The sequence below is a fragment of the Salvelinus alpinus genome, chromosome 21 (assembly GCF_045679555.1).
Source record: "Salvelinus alpinus chromosome 21, SLU_Salpinus.1, whole genome shotgun sequence".
NCBI classification, from domain to species: Eukaryota; Metazoa; Chordata; class Actinopteri; order Salmoniformes; family Salmonidae; genus Salvelinus; species Salvelinus alpinus.
Genome location: NC_092106.1, coordinates 47,256,678 through 47,282,536, shown reverse-complemented (window position 1 = coordinate 47,282,536; position 25,859 = coordinate 47,256,678). Strand labels below are relative to the sequence as shown.

At 43.8% G+C, this 25,859-nt stretch overlaps 1 protein-coding gene across 8 annotated transcripts in view; it reads right to left on the bottom strand.

Moving 5' to 3' along the window:
* cux1b (cut-like homeobox 1b) overlaps window positions 1-25,859 on the bottom strand; it is a 171,585-nt gene that overhangs the window by 7,794 nt on the left and 137,932 nt on the right. For 7 of the 8 annotated variants that reach the window (XM_071358038.1, XM_071358036.1, XM_071358037.1 and 4 more), the window contains one exon: window positions 308-9,493. The exons of the other annotated variant lie outside the window; for it this stretch is intronic. In XM_071358038.1, coding sequence (XP_071214139.1) covers window positions 9,037-9,493 — 457 coding nt within the window. In that variant the 3' untranslated portion in view covers window positions 308-9,036. Of the gene's footprint in view, window positions 1-307; window positions 9,494-25,859 lie in introns of those variants that run through there. 8 annotated transcript variants of the gene reach the window in all.

Sequence of the window (25,859 nt, the reverse complement as noted above, 5' to 3'; positions counted from 1 at the left end):
TTACATTTTAGTAATTTAGCAGATGCTCTTATCCAGACCGACTTACAGGAACAGTTAGGGGTTAACTGCCTTACTCAAGGGCATATCGACAGATTTCCCTTTTAGTCTGCTCGGGGATTCGAACCAGCGACCTTTCGGGCTACTGGCCCAACTCTCTTAACCGCTAGGTTACCTGCCGCCCCAGTTAAAAGATGAGGGAGGGAAACCGAGGGAAACGAGGTCAACAAAGTAATTGTAGAGCATCGTGGCGTCACATCCTTCAGTAGGGAATGAGATGGCAGAAACTTCAAACAAAGACAACGCCATCTGTGTTTGTATAAAAGAGATTTACTTCAATTATTACACCTAGAGTGCAAGTGAATAATCCTATTAACAACACTACATGTTTATTACAGTGATATTGCTTCTCCATGTTGTGTAAGGGGCTGTCTTACAGCGCTGAGAACAGACAACATGACAGAAAAATATTCAACGGAAACAAGCAAACCCAAGGCAAGGCCAATGAAAGCAGGTTCAGAAAAATGTTTGGAGCAACCCCAAGTGCTAGCTAGGATCTCCTAGTCATCCTTTTAACAACCATACAAAACACCAACCTGGTCTCAGAGCATTTCGTATTTTTTCTGTATGTAAATCCGAGACGCTCCAATTTCGATGATATGTTACGTTTCATATGGTATTAATTTGTGGATGTCCATCCCCCATTTTGTATGATATGTTACGAATTACAATTCGTAATATATATGTTACGAATTTGCAAAAGTACAATGTTACGAATTAACAAAACGCTAAAGTTGTCCGTGATGAGATTCGAACTCGCAACCTTCGGGTTGCTAGACGTTCGCGTTATATGCCCATCTGTAACATACTCGACCAATGGAGTGTCACGGATTTACGCACAGAATAATACAAAATGCTCTGAGACCGGGTTGAATACACTGAAACACAAACAAGTGACCGGGAATAGGATGAGAAGACTTCAACAACAAATGGTTGCTGACAGAAAATAACAAATTATAACGCTTCACTCTGAACTGACACAAACAAATGATTGGTTCAAGCCACCGAAAGCATATTAAAGCTTTGTGAAGAGGTAAGGATAAACCCCATCTCTTCATTTTGGTTTACAACTTACTCTGTGCTGATCTCAAGAGTGGGAAACGGTGTAGGGAGAATTTGGGTTAGACGTTTCTCACCAAAAGTTCACTTCAACCAAAGTTTCATTTCATCTTAAATGGCTGATATCATATTGATAAGAATATTAAATAGAACGTGGCTTAGCTTGTGAATGATATGTGGATTTTGTGCAGTGATCGGAACAACCTTTTTTTTTGGGGTTGATATTTTAACTTGAAAAATGCTTAATCTCTGTATACAACTGCTTTTTCCATAAAAACCCATTAGTGTGTTCTGGTCAGAAATAATAACAGGAAACAGGAAACGTTCAAGCGGACTTGGTAATCTCATTATGGGAATCCATTGTCCAAACCACAAGTAGCCAGCTAATGACTGGACAGTATGACAATTCAATAAACAGGAAGTCAGTCCAGTGCAGGGTTGGGGGTCAATTCTATTTAAATGACATTTTATTCAGGAAGCATACTGAAATTCCACTTATCTTCGATGCTTTTTCAAATTGGGGAACATTTAGAATTTGGTTTACTTTCTGAATTGACAGGAATTTAAATGGACTTGACTCCAACCCTGGTCCAGTGCCTTTTACTAACTGGGCCATTCTAGCCAGTCTCCTCATCCAGCTACTGACAGAGCAGAGCCAGTAGAGACAGACAAGGTAGAAACAAAATGATTATATTCATATATTATATATATATATCAGAGGTGTGAGTGTCAACTAACAGCCTGAAATAGGAGCGTTCCATGAGGGGCATAGATAGGGGCCCGATAAACACAACATTCTCCAGTGTGATGTGTATTGTGCTGTGAGAAAGAGGAAGTGTGTGTGTGTGTGTGTGTGCTGTGTATACCAATGATTCTGAAAGTATTTTCCTTCTTACAAAAATCCACTTCAATAACATGTCTTTTAAAAAGTATTAGAAAACAGAGCATTGTTTTTTCTAGTCCTGATATGGAGTCCAGTGGTGCGGTCCAGACCGCCTCTACAACCACATACACTAACAACTACTACTACTTCAATAGAACGAACAATAACAATGTTTTACAACTTCAGGAGACTTTAACATGACATACAGTCTGTTGCATCTGTACAGCGTTTTATACGACAGTGTATAGAATCATCTGATTTAGCTTTATAGAAAAATATCTGTGGATGGAAAATTCCTGAATTCCCCTCCCTCCCTCCCTCACCAAACAAAATAAACCCAATCAAATTGGACAATAACATCAAATTGTTCAGCAGGTAAAAGCCAGATTAGAATATTTATCACAAAACAACCTTTTCCCATCTTCCCATCAGACACTGCAGGCGGAACCTCGTACAGTCTAATCTGAAAACTCGACTTAGGCTTCCAGAAAGTGACCACCTCCTAGAGGAAACTGACTGTGTAGATAACCAACCCAAAAGACACGTACAACCAAACACACAGCAGATCCCCTTCTACACAGAATCTCTTGAATGCCACCAAACTTGACCCTTTAAATGTTGACAGCAAAGGTGCTGAGAAACACAAATAAGCCACAAAAAAAAGTACCAAAAAAACGAAGATGACAATCGATGCAATTTGTTCCGACAGTCTTCATGAAAAATGATTAGAGAGACCGGTCCATTGGCAGTGGATGAGGAGAGAAGCACAAGATAAATGCCTTTTAGAGACTCGGTGCATTATGTCGAGAACAAGGAGCCGTTTGGAGAACAGCTGTCGGCTCTGGGAAGTGCGGCCAGTCATACAGAGAGTGACGGTCAATCCTGACTGCATCATACTGACAGGACATCTGACCTGACACAGACGGCACCCATTTGGTTTCCGTGACGATATAAACGACTTACTAAATAGGATTCCGTCAGATCATAACAAACATCGATTCGAGATAGAAGTGGACTATGGTAAACTGCACCTACATTACAGACGGTATGAACACCTGTTATAAAGCAGCTGTGATGCTACAATATAGTAATAGTACACTGTGTGTCTGAAATGGTGCTGTATTCAAACCATTTTTAATGGTTCAGATTTATGTAGCCATAATTGTGATATGAGCAAATATCATAAGAGTGAAAGGAGGATCTGAGAAGCACTGCTACACAAGACAATGAAATGGAACTACAGCCTCCAAAATATAGTCTCATCAACACCCAGGTCAAAGCTCTCTTTCACTAAAGCATCAGTTGAACAGCGGTCCACGGCTGATGACAGCACTGCCCTGTGTGATCAGGGAGTAGGGCTACCAGCCATTGGACATCAGGGAGTAGGGCTACCAGCCATTGGGCATCAGGGAGTAGGGCTACCAGCCATTGTACATCAGGGAGTAGGGCTACCAGCCATTGGACATCAGGGAGTAGGGCTACCAGCCATTGGACATCAGGGAGTAGGGCTACCAGCCATTGGACACCAGGGAGTAGGGCTACCAGCCATTGGACATCAGGGAGTAGGGCTACAGGCCATTGGACATCAGGGAGTAGGGCTACCAGCCATTGGACATCAGGGAGTAGGGCTACCGGCCATTGGACACCAGGGAGTAGGGCTACCAGCCATTGGACATCAGGGAGTAGGGCTACCGGCCATTGGACATCAGGGAGTAGGGCTACAGGCCATTGGACATCAGGGAGTAGGGCTACCGGCCATTGGACATCAGGGAGTAGGGCTACAGGCCATTGGACATCAGGGAGTAGGGCTACCGGCCATTGGACATCAGGGAGTAGGGCTACAGGCCATTGGACATCAGGGAGTAGGGCTACCGGCCATTGGACATCAGGGAGTAGGGCTACAGGCCATTGGACATCAGGGAGTAGGGCTACCAGCCATTGGACACCAGGGAGTAGGGCTACCAGCCACAACCAATGGTGAGAGGTGTGAAATGATGTCAGGAGATTGGCTAAGGAGACGCAGTATAATGAAGGGTTTTGGTTTAGAACCAGGTCCCCTGGGTGCTGCTGGCTAAGTGTTGTCACCAGGCGTTGTAAGTCAAACACAGTATAAAGAAGCAGTGTCGTGCTGGGCTGCAGGTCGTGAGTAAAGAGCCCGTGTTTGGTTTGGAACCACGTGTGAAAGGCATACATTTCCCAGAGTTCCTTGGAGTGCTGAGCTGAACAGGAGGGGCTTGCTTAGCAGCCCCCCAGTCACAGTAAGTGCTTGGTGTGTCTACGGATGGGTCTGTTATGGCTGCTATGGAAACGGGCTGCTTCTACCACTGCATAACAACAGTATTACTATATCAGATCAATCAATAACAGTGTTATGATGGATGGATAATGCTTCGGAGGTTGGCGAGGCCATACAGTCTGTAATGTATGGAGCAGACAACATAAGGGACACGACGGATACAACTCTGTAAAAGAACACTTCCTTATTTCCTTAAATATATACTCTTTCAATCTCAATTCGGCAGAGATGATTCTCTGGGCCGAGATCAATCAAGACTAGTTGTCATGAGTCTATTTCCTATCACCAGACACCATTTTGACAAAACATACCGACTAACAGGAAAAATAGACAGCAGCAACAAGGTACAGTGATTCTTCTAAAAGCCCCCTGCTGTACATCAAGGCCCCCTGTATGACTTCACTGCACCGTGTTCTTCAGACAGCGCCGGTGTATGTGGCGGCGGTGTATGTGGCGCCTGTGTATGGGGCGCCTGTGTATGTGGAGCCTGTGAAAGGGAAAGCATGCTGTTGCCCCAACGAGACACCATAAGACATTGGGAGATATAGATACTCTGATCTAGGAGATAGTGGCAAGAGATACTCTCTGATCTAGGAGATAGTGCCAAGAGATACTCTCTGATCTAGGAGATAGCGCCAAGAGATACTTTCTGATCTAGGAGATAGCGCCAAGAGATACTCTCTGATCTAGGAGATAGTGCCAAGAGATACTTTCTGATCTAGGAGATAGCGCCAAGAGATACTCTCTGATCTAGGAGATAGCGCCAAGAGATACTCTCTGATCTAGGAGATAGTGCCAAGAGATACTTTCTGATCTAGGAGATAGTGCCAAGAGATACTCTCTGATCTAGGAGATAGTGCCAAGAGATACTTTCTGATCTAGGAGATAGTGCCAAGAGATACTCTCTGATCTAGGAGATAGTGCCAAGAGATACTCTCTGATCTAGGAGATAGTGCCAAGAGATACTTTCTGATCTAGGAGATAGTGCCAAGAGATACTTTCTGATCTAGGAGATAGTGCCAAGAGATACTTTCTGATCTAGTTAAGGGTTTCTTAAAAATATAGGTGGGGACCCAAAGCGGGCCCTGGGCAAGTGAGGTGGGTCCCGAATTATGAGAATACATCTATAATCACATACTATTTCTTCTTAATTTGGGTCGTTGTAGGATGATTTTGTTCACGGGAAGATGGTCAATTTCTCATTTGGGTCTTGAGCTGAAAAAGTTTAGAAACCCCTAATCTAATAGATAGTTCTAAGCGATATTCTGTGATTTTGGATATAGTGCCAAGAGATATTGTGTGTAATCTTGTCTTGTAGATGTATCGTTTGATTCAACGATAAAGAGCTTAAGCGCCGTGAGGGAAACAGTCAATGCCTGAGCATGTACTGTAGATTCCATGTCATGTAAAAACAACGTAAATGACACGTCCAATAAACTTCAGAATTCATCAATATACAAACGTATGAGAACAAACTACATCTTGTAAATATTACCCAATACTGCCGGCAGTCTCAGCCCCCCCCCCACCACACACAAAAAAAGTAGTTGCCCTCAGGTAATCCATTATGCAATAAAAACATCAAGTCAAATAATAAAACATTAAATGAACAATACAGCACTTAAGCTGAATAAAAACCAAACTATACGTACGATATGACCATACAAAGAGTCTACAGTAAAATAATATCACACTACTTCATGATAATAATAATAATAACCCAGAAAACAGCTTATAGTAGAAATGGTGAGTGGCAGTTGTGCACTCTTAAGTGTGTGCAAGTACGTACGAGAAACGACCCCATTCAGAACATTAAAAAACACACACACACGACGGAGAGGCAGTGGACTGACAGGCACTAAGAGAGGATGTTTATGAGGGGTAAGGGAGGGAGGGAAGGAAAGAGAGGGAGGGAGGGAAAGAGAGAGAGGGAGGGAAAGAGAGGGAGGGAGGGAGAGGGGTAAGGGAGGGAGGGAGAGAGAGGGAGGGGTGAGGGAGGGACGAGAGAGAGGGGTAAGGGAGGGAGAGAGGGAAAGAGAGGGAGGGGTGAGGAGGGACGAGAGAGAGGGGTAAGGGAGGGAGAGAGGGGTAAGGGAGGGACGAGAGAAAGGGAGGGAGGGGTGAGGGAGGGACGAAAGGGAGGGAGGGGTGAGGGAGGGACGAGAGAGAGAGGGAGGGGTAAGGGAGGGACGAGAGAGAGGGAGGGGTAAGGGAGGGACGAGAGAGGGAGGGACAAAAGAGAGGTAGGGAGGAAGAGAGAGGGAGGGAGGAAGAGAGAGGGAGTGAGAGGGGTAAGGGAGGGACGAGAGAGGGAGGGAGGGAAAGGTAAGGGGGGGGACGAGAGAGAGGGAGGGGTAAGGGAGGGAGGGAGATCGAGGGGTAAGGGAGGGAGAGAGGGGTTAGGGAGAGAGAGAGGGGGTGAGGGAGAGTTTTCATAAAGATCTAAACCAATAGGTGTACAGTACTAGCTACAGAATGTACAAACACAGCATACAGCTACCGTACACTCCATGTGACCCATAGTCTAGTGTGACAGCGTGTGGAATGAAGGACAGGGGATTGTAGCCCTGGAGAAGTGTCTGGAGTAGGGTGTGTGGAGTAGGATGTGTGGAGTAGGATGTGTGGAGTAGGATGTGTGGAGTAGGGTGTGTGGAGTAGGGTGTGTGGAGTAGGATGTGTGGAGTAGGGTGTGTGGAGTAGGGTGTGTGGAGTAGGGTGTGTGGAGTAGGATGTGTGGAGTGGGGCAGGGTGTATGGAGTAGGATGGGTGGAGTGGAGCAGGGTGTGTGGAGTGGAGCAGGGTGTATGGAGTAGGGTGTGTGGAGTAGGGTGTGTGGAGTGGAGCAGGGTGTATGGAGTAGGGTGTGTGGAGTGGAGCAGGGTGTATGGAGTAGGGTGTGTGGAGTGGAGCAGGGTGTATGGAGTAGGGTGTGTGGAGTGGAGCAGGGTGTATGGAGTAGGGTGTGTGGAGTGGAGCAGGGTGTATGGAGTAGGGTGTGTGGAGTGGAGCAGGGTGTATGGAGTAGGGTGTATGGAGTGGAGCAGGGTGTATGGAGTAGGGTGTGTGGAGTGGAGCAGGGTGTATGGAGTAGGGTGTGTGGAGTGTGGAGTGGAGCAGGGTGTATGGAGTAGGGTGTGTGGAGTGGAGCAGGGTGTATGGAGTAGGGTGTGTGGAGTGGAGCAGGGTGTATGGAGTAGGGTGTGTGGAGTGGAGCAGGGTGTATGGAGTAGGGTGTGTGGAGTGGAGCAGGGTGTATGGAGTAGGGTGTGTGGAGTGGAGCAGGGTGTATGGAGTAGGGAGTGTGGAGTGGAGCAGGGTGTATGGAGTAGGACTTCAGTATAAGCCACCTGCCTCTCTGTATGTAGACTAATACAGCAGGCTGTGTTATTGACCAAACCTGGGACTTCCAGTACAGATGATATTGACATGTCCGTGTTGTTTTGTCCAGTTTTCCTGATTTCACCTGGAAATATGTTTTGTGCGGAAAACATTGGCAGACACACAATAGGTCAGAGCAGGTTGGTTAAACTGTGATGTGTACACTTACTAACCCAGAACAATGACAACATATCACTACATTAGCTCACTACGGCGTTTCATCACATATTATGTTTCAACTGGGAGTTAACCAAGTTTCACTTTTAAGTTTCCAAAACAGTAACTCTTCTCTTTTTTGCTTTTGTGTAAAAACAATTATCTAACTTGTACTCTCTAGAGTCAATAGACTGTGCAATCTCTTAGTGGCAACCAAATCGTTATATAAAAATCATCATTGGAGTACACTCGGGAACAAAAAAAGGTGGTTCCTCTTCCGTTGAGTGGTGCACCGGAGATCCCGCTGCTCTGCACCATCACATGGCTGCTAGCAGGACCACACAGGGGTCAAAGGGTCATTCTTCCCTCAGTAACTATGGAAACTTGGCCTTTTTAGGTTTGATTCTTCTCTTCAGCTGAATCATCTTGATCCTCAGCCACACACACACACACACACACACACACACACACACACACACACACACACACACACACACACACACACACACACACACACACACACACACACACACACACACACACACACACACACACACACACACACACACAATGGAGTAACAAGGTCAAAAAGCCACGTGAACCCTTAAAACAACACACATCAGTGGAGAGAGAAAAAGGCAGAAGGTTTGCAACAGTCACTGGACAGTGTGGGAAAAGAGGTGGCTGGGCTCACTACGTGAGGTCACTACGTGAGGTCACTACGTGAGGGGAGGTCTGTGGGACAGGACACTGAGTTGACAGGGGAAAAATTGATCTCTTCTAAATTAACACATGAAAGAATTCTCTTCCTGTGAGTGCGTCCATCCATCCTTTAAAACAGCCCCAGGTCAGCCTGCCTTCCTGCCTGTCTGTCTGTGGTGCAGCCTGCCAGTAACTGATGGTGTTTGTGGGGGTACAGCAGGCCCTGTGGCCAGCAGGACAACTAAGTGCTTTACTCAGTAACAAAACTAAACTCAATATTCAGAGAGCCTAGGATTCAATCCTTTTTGTCTTCTCAGAGTTCATTATATCTTGGTTTGGCAACCACTTCTCTCCTTTCTCTCAGGAAAGAGACTGTGTATAAAAATGGCCATTAAGCTTGGCTTTGGCTGTTGCCCTCTTCTGTCCAATAGGAGAAGACCAGGGTGAGGGTCAAAGGGCAGAGGTTGTGAGGTCATGAGAAGGGGTGTGAGGGGTGGGGGGAGGTTCAGAACTCCCACTCAGACGGGTCTTCCTTGCCGGCAGCCTTCTCCAGTCTGTGGATGATATTGTTGAGGTTGGCAGCTTTCTTCTTGCGCAGGGTATTGTCCCTGGGGTTCCTCGCCGGGGTTGAGGTGTGACTCGCTGGGGCTGAGAGAGAGAGACCTGCCTCAGGGGGGCCGAAGAGGCTGCTGCTGCTGGAGCCCGGCCCGGCCGAACCTGAGGTAGTGGAGTTTCTCTGGACAGGGGATCCACCTGACACCCCAGCTTCAACCCTGACCTCCATGTCCTGGTCCTCAGAGGCCTCTTTGTGCTCCTCTGGCCCTGTAGGCCCCCGGTGGCGGCCCTCCACCGTGCCATCGGACTCAGTCCCGTCACAGCTGTCCCCCTCCCCTGCTTTAGCTGCTGCCGCTGACCCTGCAGCCTGAATCTCCTCTATGAAGAGCTCCCTGCGGATACGAGACCTGGGGAGGGACAGAGAGCAGGGGGTTAAAGACTGACTCCTCAAACACAACGGGACGTCAAACAGAAGACCGTAAGTAGAAGTAGATTTGAACAAAACAGTCACCAACTCTACAGTGTGTAATATCACAGCACTAGGATTCACAGCAACAGACATGGTCTAATGAATTAGTTATAGGTCTGTTACTATCCCACACAGGACTCTTGGTCTAATGAATTAGTTATAGGTCTGTTACTATCCCACACAGGACTCTTGGTCTAATGAATTAGTTATAGGTCTGTTACTATCCCACACAGGACTCATGGTCTAATGAATTAGTTATAGGTCTGTTACCATCCCACACAGGACTCATGGTCTAATGAATTAGTTATAGGTCTGTTACTATCCCACACAGGACTCTTGGTCTAATGAATTAGTTATAGGTCTGTTACCATCCCACACAGGACTCATGGTCTAATGAATTAGTTATAGGTCTGTTACTATCCCACACAGGACTCTTGGTCTAATGAATTAGTTATAGGTCTGTTACTATCCCACACAGGACTCATGGTCTAATGAATTAGTTATAGGTCTGTTACCATCCCACACAGGACTCATGGTCTAATGAATTAGTTATAGGTCTGTTACTATCCCACACAGGACTCTTGGTCTAATGAATTAGTTATAGGTCTGTTACTATCCCACACAGGACTCATGGTCTAATGAATTAGTTATAGGTCTGTTACCATCCCACACAGGACTCTTGGTCTAATGAATTAGTTATAGGTCTGTTACCATCCCACACAGGACTCTTGGTCTAATGAATTAGTTATAGGTCTGTTACTATCCCACACAGGACTCATGGTCTAATGAATTAGTTATAGGTCTGTTACCATCCCACACAGGACTCTTGGTCTAATGAATTAGTTATAGGTCTGTTACCATCCCACACAGGACTCTTGGTCTAATGAATTAGTTATAGGTCTGTTACTATCCCACACAGGACTCATGGTCTAATGAATTAGTTATAGGTCTGTTACCATCCCACACAGGACTCTTGGTCTAATGAATTAGTTATAGGTCTGTTACTATCCCACACAGGACTCATGGTCTAATGAATTAGTTATAGGTCTGTTACTATCCCACACAGGACTCTTCATTAACATATTTCACTGGTGCAATCAACTTTAAAGAGTTAGAAGCACCACATGAAATTTAAGAGCACCAGAAAATAAGATTCATTAAATTGATTGCGATGGAGCCAATATTGGGCCTACATAAATTATATTTGCTTTTGAAGTACATGTTGTGTACTACAAACCAGTATGTAACACCGTAAAGACATTGGTCTAGTTTATTATAAAAGCTGAAATGTTGATACGAATAACTGTCATTGAAATTACAACGTCATTTGTGGAATGTCAGGTTTCTAGATTTGGTAAAAAAGCTATTTTCCTATTTTTTTTATATATATTTTTTAAAATTTTACCTTTATTTAAATAGGCAAGTCAGTTAAGAACAAATTCTTATTTACAATGACGGCCTACCCCGGCCAAACCTGGACGACGCTGGGCCAATTGTGTGCCGCCCTATGGGACTCGCAATCAGGGCTGGTTGTGATATGTAATGAACATCCAAGATGGCGTAGCAGTCGTACGTGTGTTTGTCTTGTCTCGTGTAAATAGTCGGATCTCCGTTTTTCTCGTATATATTTTAATCTCACTTTCCACCTACGCTCTAAATATACTTTCCTGCAATCCGCCTCACCCAATGTGGTACGGATCTGCTATTTTCAAACTTCATAACTGGAACCTACATCAGAAGCTAGCCAGCTAACTAGCTACGAGTCATTGTTAGCCACGGCTAGCGGCCTTCACCTTTAGCTCGGACACCAGCCAGCTATAGCTCGGTCAATACCTGCCAATCTGCACAGCGCGATATCAACCCAGAGCATATCGGACTGCTTTTCTCCACCACATCACCGGATTCCTGCCGCAAGCTCTGGAACATTAGACTGGCTCATCGCAGCTAGCTAGCTGCAACCGAGTGGCTATTGCTGGCTAACGCCTCTGTCCCGAAGCAAGTACCAGTTAGCCTTGAGCTAGGCCCATTTCGCGGCTAGCCAAAGAGGTAAACCAGCTAATACGTGGGCTAAAATACCTCTTTTGCCAATTGGCCTGGACCCTTTATTGCCGACACGGAGGCCCGCCGATCCATCATGACTGGTCTGCCGACGTAATTGTCCAATGTGGTTTCAATAGGCTTTTCCGTTGCGATGCCCCCCAAAGACCCATCTGCTAGCCCCGGCCCGCTAGCTTTCTGAACGCTGTGTCTCCCGCTCGTCTAGCAAAGTTGCGACTACCGAACGGCTCCCTGACTCACCTATTGCTGCTCATTGGACCCTATGATCACTCGGCAACACATGCCTCTCTCTAATGTCATTATGCCTTGTCAACTGCTTTTATTTCACTGTAGAGCCCCCAGTCCCGCTCAACATGCCTTAGATAGATATTTTATCATACCCCCCACACATGCGGAGACCTCACCTGGCTTAACTGGTGTCTCCAGAGATGCAAGCCTTTTCATTGTCACTCAATGCCTAGGTTTACCTCCACTGTACTCACATCCTACCATAACCTTGTCTGTACATTATGCCCCGAATCTATTCTACCACGCCGAGAAATCTGCTCTTTTTATTCTCTGTTCCCAACGCACTAGACAACCAGTTCTTATAGCCGTACCCTTATCCTACTCCTCCTCTGTTCCTCTGGTGATGTTGAGGTTAACCCAGGCCCTGTAGCCCCCAGCATTACATCTATTCCCCAGACACTCTCATTTGTTGACTTCTGTAATCGCAAAAGCCTTGGTTTCATGCATGTTAACATCAGAAGCCTCCTCCCTAAGTTTGTTTTATTCACTGCATTAGCACATTTCGACAACCCTGATGTCCTAGCCGTGTCTGAATCCTGGCTTAGGAAGGCCACCAAAAATTCTGAAATCTCCATCTCCAACTACAACATTTTTCGTCAAGATAGAACTGCCAAAAACAGCGGAGTTGCTATTTACTGCAGAGATACCCTGCAGAGTTCTGTCATACTATCCAGGTCTGTGCCCAAACAGTTCAAGCTTCTACTTTTAAAAATCCACCTTTCCAGAAATAAGTCTCTCACTGTTGCCGCTTCTTATAGACCCCCCTCAGCCCCCAGCTGTGCCATGGACACCATATGTGAATTGATTGCCCCCCCATCCATCTTCAGAGTTCGTACTGTTAGGTGACCTAAACTGGGATATGCTTAGCACCCTAGTCGTCCTACAATCTAAGATAGATGCCCTCAATCTCACACAAATTATCAAGGAACCTACCAGGTACAACCCTAAAAATGGGCACCCCCATAGATTTAATCCTGACCAACTTGCCCTCTAAATACACCTCTGCTGTCTTCAACCAGGATATCAGCGATCACTGCCTCAATGCCTGCGTCCGTAATGGGTCCGGGATCAAACGACACCCCTCATCACTGTCAAACGCTCCCTAAAACACTTCAGCGAGCAGGCCTTTCTAATCGACCTGGCCCAGGTATCCTGGAAGGATATTGACCTAATCGCATCAGTAGAGGATGCCTGGTAGTTCTTTAAAAGTGCTTCCCTCACCATCTTAAATAAGCATGCCCCATTCAAAAAATGTAGAACTAAGAACAGATATAGCCCCTGGTTCACTCCAGACTTGACTGCCCTTGAGCAGCACAAAAACATCCCGTGGCGTACTGCATTAGCATCGAATAGCCCCCGCGATATGCAACTTTTCAGGGAAGTCAGGAACCAATATACACAGTCAGTTAGGAAAGCAAAGGCTAGCTTTTTCAAACATAAGTTTGCATTCTGTAGCACTAATTCCAAAACGTTTTGGGACACTGTAAAGTCCAATGAGAATAAGAGCACCTCCTCCCAGCTGCCCACTGCACTGAGGCTAGGAAACAGTCACCACTGATAAATCTACCATAATCGAGAATTTCAATAAGCATTTTTCTACGGCTGGCCATGCTTTCCACCTGGCTACCCCAACCAACAGCTCTGCACCCCCCGCAGCAACATGCCCAAGCACTCACCACTTCTCCTTCACCCAAATCCAGATAGCTGATGTTCTGAAAGAGCTGCAAAATCTGGATCACTACAAATGAGCTGGGCTGGACAATCTGGACCCTCTCTTTCTAAAATTATCCGCCGAAATTGTTGCAACCCCTATTACTAGCCTTCCATATCGTCTGAGATCCCTAAAGATTGGAAAGCTATATCCATCCTGCCCTGCCTCTCTAAAGTTAACAAACTGATCACCGACCATTTCGAATCCCACCGTACCATCTCCGCTGTGCAATCTGGTTTCCGAGCTGGTCAAGGGTGCACCTCAGCCACGCTCAAGGTCCTAAACGATATCATAACCGCCATCGATAAAGGACAGTACTGTGCAGCCGTCTTCATCGACCTGGTTAAGGGTTTCGACTCTGTCAATCACCGCATTCTTATCGGCAGACTCAACAGCCTTGGTTTCTCAAATGACTGCCTCGCCTGGTTCACCAACTACTTCTCAGACAGAGTTCAGTGTGTCAAATCGTAGGGCCTGTTGTCCGGACCTCTGGCAGTCTATGGGGGTGTCACAGGGTTCAATTCTTGGGCCGACTCTTTTCTCTGTATATATCAATGATACCGCTCTTGCTGCTGGTGATTCTCTGATCCACCTCTACGCAGACAACACCATTCTGTATACATCTGGCCCTTCTTTGGACACTGTGCTATCAAACTTCCGAACGAGCTTCAATGCCATACAACACTCCTTCCGTGGTCTCCAACTGCTTTTAAATGCTAGTAAAACTAAATGCATGCTCTTCAACCGATTGCTGCTCGCACCCGCCCGCCCGCCCGACTAGCATCCCTACTCTGGTTCTGACTTAGAATATGTGGACAACTACAAATACCTAGGTGTCTAGACTGTAAACTCTCCTTCCAGACTCATATTAACTTCTCTAGGGTAGGGGGCAGCATTGGGAATTTTGGATGAAAAGCGTGCCCAAATTAAACTGCCTGCTACTCAGCCATAAAAGCTAGAATATGCATATAATTATTAGATTTGGATAGAAAACACTCTGAAGTTTCTAAAATGGTTTGAATGATGTCTGTGAGTATAACAGAATTCATATGGCAGGCAAAAACCTGAGAAAGGAAGGGGGAAATCTGAGGTTTGTAGTTTTTCAACTCTTTGCCTATCGAATACACAGTGTCTATGGGGTCATAGTGCACTTCCTAAGGCTTCCACTAGATGTCAACAGTCTTTAGAACCTTGTTTGATGCTTCTACTGTGAAGTGGGGGCGAATGAGAGGGGAATGAGTCAGAGGTCTGCCAGAGAACCACGAGCTGACCATGCGCGTTCACGTGATAGTTAGCTTGCGTTCCATTCCATTTCTGAAGACAAAGGAATTCTCCGGTTGGAACATTATTGAAGATTTATGTAAAAAACATCCTAAAGATTGATTCTATACATCGTTTGACATGTTTCTACGGACTGTAACGGAACTTTTTGACTTTTCGCCTGCACCTAGTGATCGTGCCTCATGAATTTTGATTACTGGGATAAACGCGCGAACAACAAGGAGTTATTTGGACATAAATTATGGACATTATCGAACAAAACAAACATTTATTGTGGAACTCAGATTCCTGGGAGTGCATTCTGATGAAGATCATCAAAAGGTAAGTGAATACTTATTATGCTATTTCTGACTTCTGTTGACTACACAACATGGCGGATATCTGTTTGGGTTGTTTGGGCTCTGAGCGCCGTACTCAGATTATAGCATGGTGTGCTTTTTCCGTAAAGTTTTTTTGAAATCTGACACAGCAGTTGCATTAAGGAGAAGTGGATCTAAAATTCCATGCATAACAGTTGTATCTTTTAGCAATGTTTATTATGAGTATTTCTGTAAATTGATTTGGCTCTCTGCAAAATCACCGGATGTTTTGGAACTACTGAACATAACGAGCCAATGTAAACTCAGATTTTTGTATATAAATATGAACTTTACCGAACAAAACATACATGTATTGTGTAACATGAAGTCCTATGAGTGTCATCTGATGAAGATCATCAAAGGTTAGTGATTCATTTTATCTCTATTTCGTTCTGTTTTTCTGTGACTTGGCTCTGACCTAACATAATCGTTTGGTGTGCTTTCGTCGTAAAGCCTTTTTGAAATCGGACAATGTGGCTGGATTTACAACAAGTGTATCTTTAAAATGGTGTAAAATACTTGTATGTTTGAGGAATTTTAATTATGGGATTTCTGTTGTTTTGAATTTGGCGCACTGCAGTGTCACTGGCTGTTGACGAGGTGGGACGCTACCGTCCCACATACCCTAGTGAGGTTAAGCATCTCCAATCCAAAATTAAATCTAGAATCGGCTTCCTATTTCGCAACAAAGCATCCTTCACTCATGCTGCCAAACATACCCTCATAAAACTGACTATCCTACCGATCATTGACTTCGGTGATGTCATTTACAAAATAGCCTCCAACACTCTACTCAGCAAATTGGATGCAGTCTATCACAGTGCCATCCGTTTTGTTACCAAAGCCACATATACTACTCACCACTGCGACCTGTATGCTCTCGTTGGCTGGCCCTCGTTACATATTCGTCGCCAAACCCACTGGCTCCAGGTCATCTAAGTTTTTGCTAGGTAAAGCCCCGCCTTCTCATCTCACTGGTCACCATAACAACACCCACCCGTAGCACTCGCTCCAGCAGGTATATCTCACTGGTCATCCCCAAAGCCATCACCTACTTTGGCCGCCTTTCCTTCCAGTTCTCTGCTGCCAATGACTGGAACAAATTGCAAAAATCACTGAAGCTGGAGACGTATATCTCCCTCCCTAACTTTAAGCATCAGCGGTCAGAGCAGCTTACCGATCACCGTACTTGTACACAGCCCATCTGTAAATAGCACACCCAACTACCTCATCCCCATATTGTTATTTATTTTATTTTGCTCTTTTGCACCCCAGTATCTCTACTTGCACATCATCTTCTGCACATCCATCACTCCAGTGTTATTGCTAAATTGTAATTATTTCACCTCTGTGGCCTATTTATTGCCTTACCTCCCTACTCTTCCACATGTATACACACTATACATATATTTTTCTATTGTGTTATTGACTGTACGTTTGTTTGTGTAACTCTGTGTTGTTTTTGTCGCACTGCTTTGCTTCATCTTGGCCAGGTCGCAGTTGTAAATGAGAACTCGTTCTCAGTTGGCCTATCAGGTTAAATAAAGGTGAAAAAAAAAAATACAGCCTGGATTCGAACCAGGGTGTCTGTAGTGCCGCTGCGTCACTCCAGGGAGCAACACTATTGAGATGCATTACATTGAACATTTTACACCGTCTGTTTAAAAACGTCAGGTGTGTGATGACAACATGCAACAGATTAGTGATGTGCACTACGGTGAGTCATTTCGGTGAACTGGCTCATTTGGCTTCCAAACGGCTCTTGGTTCAAAATGCTTAAAAAAATCAACGCAGAACAATTATTATTTTGGTGCAAATCTCCAATGGTAAGCCCAAACAGTACGCTACAATTATGTCAGAAGGTGAAATGCGTGTTAAAATAAAATTTCACCTGGCCAAATGTGACCCATTTCATAAAGTTGGGCGCATGACGGCCGTCATTACTTCACAGGAGAGACAGTTTTACGTAAGAATCTTGCCTAGCCACGATTGGTGGAGATAATGACGGGACATTCACGAGAAAGAGTCCATTATGTCAGCGCACCCACTCTTAAGGCTTCTCAGCAAATGGCACATCACGCTCTCTGCAGATATTTACTCATATTTTTACAATGGACAACATGCAAAGTGTAAATACAGCTTTCAATAACAGTGTTGTGCTGGATACAGCTGCTGGTATCTATCCACACAGAGATAGATACCAGCAGTGGCTAAAGCAGTCTGGACTGGTTAGTGATACAGATAGATAGTGATACAGCTGCTGGTATCTATCCACACAGAGATAGATACCAGCAGTGGCTAAAGCAGTCTGGACTGGTTAGTGATACAGATAGATAGTGATACAGCTGCTGGTATCTATCCACACAGAGATAGATACCAGCAGTGGCTAAAGCAGTCTGGACTGGTTAGTGATACAGATAGATAGTGATACAGCTGCTGGTATCTATCCACACAGAGATAGATACCAGCAGTGGTTAAAGCAGTCTGGACTGGTTAGTGATACAGATAGATAGTGATACAGCTGCTGGTATCTATCCACACAGAGATAGATACCAGCAGTGGCTAAAGCAGTCTGGACTGGTTAGTGATACAGATAGATAGTGATACAGCTGCTGGTATCTATCCACACAGAGATAGATACCAGCAGTGGCTAAAGCAGTCTGGACTGGTTAGTGATACAGATAGATAGTGATACAGCTGCTGGTATCTATCCACACAGAGATAGATACCAGCAGTGGCTAAAGCAGTCTGGACTGGTTAGTGATACAGATAGATAGTGATACAGCTGCTGGTATCTATCCACACAGAGATAGATACCAGCAGTGGTTAAAGCAGTCTGGACTGGTTAGTGATACAGATAGATAGTGATACAGCTGCTGGTATCTATCCACACAGAGATAGATACCAGCAGTGGCTAAAGCAGTCTGGACTGGTTAGTGATACAGATAGATAGTGATACAGCTGCTGGTATCTATCGACACAGAGATAGATACCAGCAGTGGCTAAAGCAGTCTGGACTGGTTAGTGATACAGATAGATAGTGATACAGCTGCTGGTATCTATCCACACAGAGATAGATACCAGCAGTGGCTAAAGCAGTCTGGACTGGTTAGTGATACAGATAGATAGTGATACAGCTGCTGGTATCTATCGACACAGAGATAGATACCAGCAGTGGCTAAAGCAGTCTGGACTGGTTAGTGATACAGATAGATAGTGATACAGCTGCTGGTATCTATCGACACAGAGATAGATACCAGCAGTGGTTAAAGCAGTCTGGACTGGTTAGTGATACAGATAGATAGTGATACAGCTGCTGGTATCTATCCACACAGAGATAGATACCAGCAGTGGCTAAAGCAGTCTGGACTGGTTAGTGATACAGATAGATAGTGATACAGCTGCTGGTATCTATCGACACAGAGATAGATACCAGCAGTGGCTAAAGCAGTCTGGACTGGTTGAAGCCGAGTGGGAAACCATGAATCATCATAAACCATACACAGGTAACAGTCTACAGCTAAAAACGACAAGATAGCTAAGTGTGCATACATTACCGTCTCAACTGTGTCAAAAAAGTAAGTTTTATTACTAGCTATTGTTAGTTATATAGCTAGCTAGCTAGACAGTTGCATACAGGTAAACATTATAGCCAGCTAGCTGAGCTTGCCAGTTGCATTCTGCTGTTAAATGTTGATTGCTGATATGCTAAGCCATTTTTCATGTGTTAGTTTATCATGTTTAACTGGCTAGCTACTGAAAATAGCCACTGTGGTGCGAATGCTAATCGATTAGCAAGCTAATCAAACCCCCATGTTAAGTGACATAGTACACATGCTAAGTAGGCTAGCTCGCGCACCACGATGAAATTATAGCTAAATAGCTAGCTATAGGATTATAGATTGAGGTGCATGTTCAACTAGCTACAAGATACTATCTAGAATATTAAGCTTCATAATTACCAGCTGGCTAGATGTAAATTGTATTCATCTAGCTAGCCGGTAAATATAACGCTTAATATTTTAATTTTTTGAAAGTTATCTTGTAGTGTCTACATTACCATGGTATGGAGGGAAGCAGCTTGAGTGTGTACAGGACATTTTAGTAGAGCTGTAGCAGTGGACAAGCTAAAGGAGATTCATTAATTAAAATGTTTCTGGGAATTTGTCTTTCAGCATAAACCTGCTCTCTGCCACCAGTACAAGGAGAGGATTGAGGTTGAACAAGCAACACTTCTAGCTATTTTATCTTTGTACCATGGCCATTACATGTCCTGCTCAAAAGGGCAGAACATAAATTAGCTCCCAAGCTAGATTCCTTTGTTCATATCATGACCTGAACCAAAGTCACTCAACGGATCTTGCCTAATGATATATGTCTAGATAGTGTTTTCGCCTAATGATATAGGTCTAGATGGTGTTTTCACCTAATGATATAGGTCTAGATAATGTTTTCGCCTAATGATATAGGTCTAGATGGTGTTTTCACCTAATGATATAGGTCTAGATAGTGTTTTCGCCTAATGATATAGGTCTAGATAGTGTTTTCGCCTAATGATATAGGTCTAGATAATGTTTTCGCCTAATGATATAGGTCTAGATGGTGTTTTCACCTAATGATATAGGTCTAGATAGTGTTTTCGCCTAATGATATAGGTCTAGATAGTGTTTTCGCCTAATGATATAGGTCTAGATAGTGTTTTCACCTAATGATATAGGTCTAGATGGTGTTTTCACCTAATGATATAGGTCTAGATAGTGTTTTCGCCTAATGATATAGGTCTAGATAGTGTTTTCGCCTAATGATATAGGTCTAGATAGTGTTTTCACCTAATGATATAGGTCTAGATAATGTTTTTGCCTAATGATATAGGTCTAGATAGTGTTTTAGCCTAATGATATAGGTCTAGATAGTGTTTTCAACTAAGCCTTTGTGTTTGAAGTGGAACTGATAGCATTTCAGCAACATGAAATCTTGTTAAAATCTGTTCATTCAGCGCATTAGGAAAGTATTCAGACCCCTTTACTTTCGTTACAGCCTTATTCTAAAATGGATTAAATAAATAAATGTCCTCAACCTACACACAATACCCCATAATGACAAAACGAAAACAGGTTTTTAGAAATGTTAAAACATTTATTTAAAGAACTAAAAAAACAACATACCTTATTTACATAAGTATTCAGACCCTTTGCTATGAGATTTGAAATTTAGCTCAAGTGCATCCTGTTTCCATTGATCATCCTTGAGATGTTTCTACAACTTGAATAAACCCTCCTCGTCACAGCTGCCCATGTCCCTTAATGTTGATGATGTGGTTGTTACTGACAAGAAGCACATGGCTGAGCTCTTTAAATCACCACTTCATTAAGTCAGGATTCCTATTTGACTCAGCCTCATTGCCTGTCCCAACACTTCCCCCAGCCCTTCTAATGTAACTATCCCTGATGCTCCTCTCTTTTCTCCCTGCAGGCGGTCACTGAGTCCGAGGTGTTAAAGGAACTCCTTAAACTTGACCTCAAAAAGAACATCTGGGTCAGATCCTTCTTACAGGTTGCTGCCCCTGTCTATCCTATTCCCAGTGCTTGGAAGGCAGCCACAGTTCGTCCTTTATTTAAAGGGGAGAACAATCTGATCCTAACTGTTATAGGCCTATGTCTATTTTGCTCTGTTTATCAAAAGTGTTGGAAAAACTTGTCAATAATCAACTGACTGGCTTTCTTGATGTCTATAGTATTCTCTCGGGTATGCAATCAGGTTATGGACGTGTCACTGCAACCATTGCCCTTGATTCTAAGTAATGTTGTGCTGCTATTTTTATTGACTTTGCCAAAACTTGTGATACGGTAGACCATTCCATTCTTGTGGACCGGCTAAGGAGTATTGGTATCTCTGAGGGGTCTTTGGCCTGGTTTGCTAACTACCTCTCTCAAAGAATGCAATGTGTAAGGTCAGAACATCTGCTGTCTCAGCCACTGCCTGTCATCAAGGGAGTACCCCAAGGCTCGATCCTAGGCCCCACGCTCTTCTCAATTTACATCAACAACATAGCTCAGTCAGTAGGAAGCTCTCTCATCCATTTATATGCAGATGATACAGTCTTATACTCAGCTGGCCCCTCAGATGTTGTGTTAAACGCTCTACAACAAAGCTTTCTTAGTGTCCAACAAGCTTTCTCTGCCCTTAACCTTGGTCTGAACACCTCCAAAACAAAAGTCATGTGGTTTCAATACTATGTTGGTGCTGCTGCCATGTTTGTGCTATAGTCTTACGTCTGTCTCTATGTAGTGTTGTGGTGTGGAGTCTCTCTGTAGTGTTGTGGTGTCTCTCTTTATGTAGTGTTGTGGAGTCTCTCTTTATGTAGTGTTGTGTTGTCTCTCTTTATGTAGTGTTGTGGTGTCTCTCTCTATGTAGTGTTGTGGTGTCTCTCTTTATGTAGTGTTGTGGTGTCTCTCTTTATGTAGTGTTGTGGTGTCTCTCTTTATGTAGTGTTGTGGTGTCTCTCTGTATGTAGTGTCGTGGTGTCTATGTAGTGTTGTGGTGTCTCTTTATGTAGTGTTGTGTTGTCTCTCTTTATGTAGTGTTGTGGTGTCTCTCTTTATGTAGTGTTGTGGTGTCTCTATGTAGTGTTGTGGAGTCTATGTAGTGTTGTGGAGTCTCTATGTAGTGTTGTGGAGTCTCTATGTAGTGTTGTGGAGTCTCTATGTAGTGTTGTGGAGTCTCTATGTAGTGTTGTGGAGTCTCTATGTAGTGTTGTAGTGTCTCTCTCTATGTAGTGTTGTGGTGTCTCTCTTTATGTAGTGTTGTGGTGTCTCTATGTAGTGTTGTGGAGTCTCTATGTAGTGTTGTAGTGTCTCTCTCTATGTAGTGTTGTGTTGTCTCTCTTTATGTAGTGTTGTGTTGTCTCTCTTTATGTAGTGTTGTGGTGTCTCTCTGTATGTAGTGTTGTGGTGTCTCTCTTTATGTAGTGATGTGGTGTCTCTCTTTATGTAGTGATGTGGTGTCTCTCTCTATGTAGTGATGTGGTGTCTCTCTTTATGTAGTGATGTGGTGTCTCTCTTTATGTAGTGTTGTGGTGTCTCTCTTTATGTAGTGTTGTGGTGTCTCTCTTTATGTAGTGTTGTTTGAGTTTGAGTTTATTTGAGTTTATTTTATTTTTACAGGGACAGTGCACATTAATCAACGTTTCAGTAAAAGTGCCGGTTTTAGCCAGCCGGCTAATTTTCAACCGCAGTCCCTGGGCAGGTTATTAAAAACAATTACAATATGGACAATAGCAACATAGAACAAGACATAGCATACAGACATAGCAACATAGGACAAGCAAGACGTAGCATACAGACAGAGCAACATAGAACAAAAAGCAGCAAGACAAAATTCATAAAAGCAACAAAGTGTTTCCACACCTCACAAGTTAGACAACAGACATGGAAAGCGGCAACACACAGCTAGGGACCATGTTCACAAATCTGATTGACCTTAAGCCATGTCTTCAAGCATTTTGTGAAAGTGTGATATGTGGTGCAGTTATGTGTGTCTGATGGCAGTGTATTCCAGACATGGGAAGCTCTCACAGAAAAAGCGGATTTACTAAAGGTGCTTTTCCTTAGGGGAACTACACAGTCACCTCTCATGGCAGACCTTGTGGATCTGCTGCCATATGTTTGGGTTTTCTGTTTAACAAAAATACTGAGTGGAGGGGGAGCCAAGCCATTTAGGATCTTGAATACAAGACATGCATCAGTGTATTGCACAAGATTTTCCCAACTCAGGAGCTCATGCTTTCTGAGGATGTGACAGTGATGATGGCTATTGGGCTTCCTATCAAGCACTTTGAGAGCCTGTTTGTAGACAGACTGAATAGGTCTTACTGTTGTACAGCAAGCTTGGGCCCAACTAGTCAAGCAGTATGTTAAGTGGGGGAGTATCATAGATTTGAAGTACAGTTTTGCTACCTCTGTAGTCAAACAATTTCGAAAATATGGGAAATTAGCTAGGTTGAATTTGGTTATTTGAATTACCTTTTTCACGTGCTTTTTAAAAGAGAGGTTGGAATCAAGTATGATGCCAAGGTACTTAAAATCAGATACCACCTGGAGCTTCTCCCCTGACACATAGACATCTGGCTCAGTAGCATCTGTTGCCCTCTTTGTGAAGAACATGCAAACAGTTTTTTTCACATTGAGATGCAAACACGAGTCACTGAGCCACTCAGTGTTGTGGTGTCTCTCTTTATGTAGTGTTGTGGTGTCTCTATGTAGTGTTGTGGTGTCTCTATGTAGTGTTGTGGTGTCTCTATGTAGTGTTGTGGTGTCTCTATGTAGTGTTGTGGTGTCTCTATGTAGTGTTGTGGTGTCTCTATGTAGTGTTGTGATGTCTCTATGTAGTGTTGTGGTGTCTCTATGTAGTGTTGTCTCTCTATGTAGTGTTGTCTCTCTATGTAGTGTTGTGGAGTCTCTATGTAGTGTCTCTTTATGTAGTGTTGTGGTGTCTATGTAGTGTTGTGGTGTCTATGTAGTGTTGTGGTGTCTCTATGTAGTGTTGTGGTGTCTCTATGTAGTGTTGTGGTGTCTCTATGTAGTGTTGTCTCTATGTAGTGTAGGGGTGTCTATGTAGTGTCTCTCTTTATGTAGTGTTGTGGAGTTTCTATGTAGTGTTGTGGTGTCTCTATGTAGTGTTGTGGAGTCTCTATGTAGTGTTGTGGAGTCTCTATGTAGTGTTGTAGTGTCTCTCTTTATGTAGTGTTGTGGAGTCTATGTAGTGTTGTGGTGTCTCTCTCTTTATGTAGTGTTGTGTGGTCTTTCTTTATGTAGTGTTGTGTGGTCTTTCTTTATGTAGTGTTGTGGTGTCTCTATGTAGTGTTGTGGAGTCTATGTAGTGTTGTGGAGTCTCTATGTAGTGTTGTGGAGTCTATGTAGTGTTGTAGTGTATCTATGTAGTGTTGTGGTGTCTCTATGTAGTGTTGTGGTGTCTCTCTTTATGTAGTGTTGTGGTGTCTCTCTTTATGTAGTGTTGTGGTGTCTATCTTTATGTAGTGTTGTGGTGTCTCTATGTAGTGTTGTGGTGTCTCTATGTAGTGTTGTGGTGTCTCTATGTAGTGTTGTGGTGTCTCTATGTAGTGTTGTGGTGTCTCTATGTAGTGTTGTGGTGTCTCTATGTAGTGTTGTCTCTCTATGTAGTGTTGTGGTGTCTCTATGTAGTGATGTGGAGTGTCTATGTAGTGTTGTGGAGTCTCTATGTAGTGTCTCTTTATGTAGTGTTGTGGAGTCTATGTAGTGTTGTGGTGTCTATGTAGTGTTGTGGTGTCTATGTAGTGTTGTGGTGTCTCTATGTAGTGTTGTCTCTATGTAGTGTAGGGGTGTCTCTATGTAGTGATGTGGTGTCTCTATGTAGTGTCGTGGAGTCTCTATGTAGTGTTGTGGTGTCTCTCTTTATGTAGTGTTGTGGAGTCTCTATGTAGTGTTGTGGAGTCTATGTAGTGTTGTGGAGTCTATGTAGTGTTGTGGAGTCTATGTAGTGTTGTGGAGTCTATGTAGTGTTGTGGAGTCTATGTAGTGTTGTGGTGTCTATGTAGTGTTGTGGTGTCTCTTTATGTAGTGTTGTGGTGTCTCTCTTTATGTAGTGTTGTGGTGTCTATGTAGTGTTGGAGTCTCTATGTAGTGTCTCTCTTTATGTAGTGTTGTGGAGTCTCTATGTAGTGTTGTGGTGTCTCTATGTAGTGTTGTAGTGTCTCTCTTTATGTTGTGTTGTGGAGTCTCTATGTAGTGTTGTCTCTCTTTATGTAGTGTTGTGGAGTCTCTCTTTATGTAGTGTTGCGGAGTCTCTATGTAGTGTTGTGGAGTCTCTATGTAGTGTTGTGGAGTCTCTATGTAGTGTTGTGGAGTCTCTATGTAGTGTTGTGGAGTCTCTATGTAGTGTTGTGGTGTCCCTATGTAGTGTTGTGGTGTCTCTATGTAGCGTTGTGGTGTCTCTATGTAGTGTTGTGGAGTCTCTATGCAGTGGTGGTGTCTCTCTTTATGTAGTGTTGTGGAGTCTATGTAGTGTTGTGGAGTCTCTATGTAGTGTTGTGGTGTCTCTATGTAGTGTTGTAGTGTCTCTATGTAGTGGTGTGGTGTCTCTATGTAGTGGTGTGGTGTCTCTATGTAGTGTTGTGGTGTCTCTATGTAGTGTTGTGGTGTCTCTATGTAGTGTTGTGGTGTCTCTATGTAGTGTTGTGGTGTCTCTATGTAGTGTTGTGGTGTCTCGATGTAGTGTTGTGGTGTCTCTATGTAGTGTTGTGGAGTCTCTATGTAGTGTTGTGGAGTCTCTATGTAGTGTTGTGGAGTCTCTATGTAGTGTTGTGGAGTCTCTATGTAGTGTTGTGGAGTCTCTATGTAGTGTTGTGGAGTCTCTATGTAGTGTTGTGGAGTCTATGTAGTGTTGTGGAGTCTCTGTAGTGTTGTGGAGTCTCTGTAGTGTTGTGGTGTCTCTCTTTATGTAGTGTTGTGGAGTCTCTCTTTATGTAGTGTTGTGGTGTCTCTCTTTATGTAGTGTTGTGGTGTCTCTCTTTATGTAGTGTTGTGGTGTCTCTCTTTATGTAGTGTTGTGGAGTCTCTATGTAGTGTTGT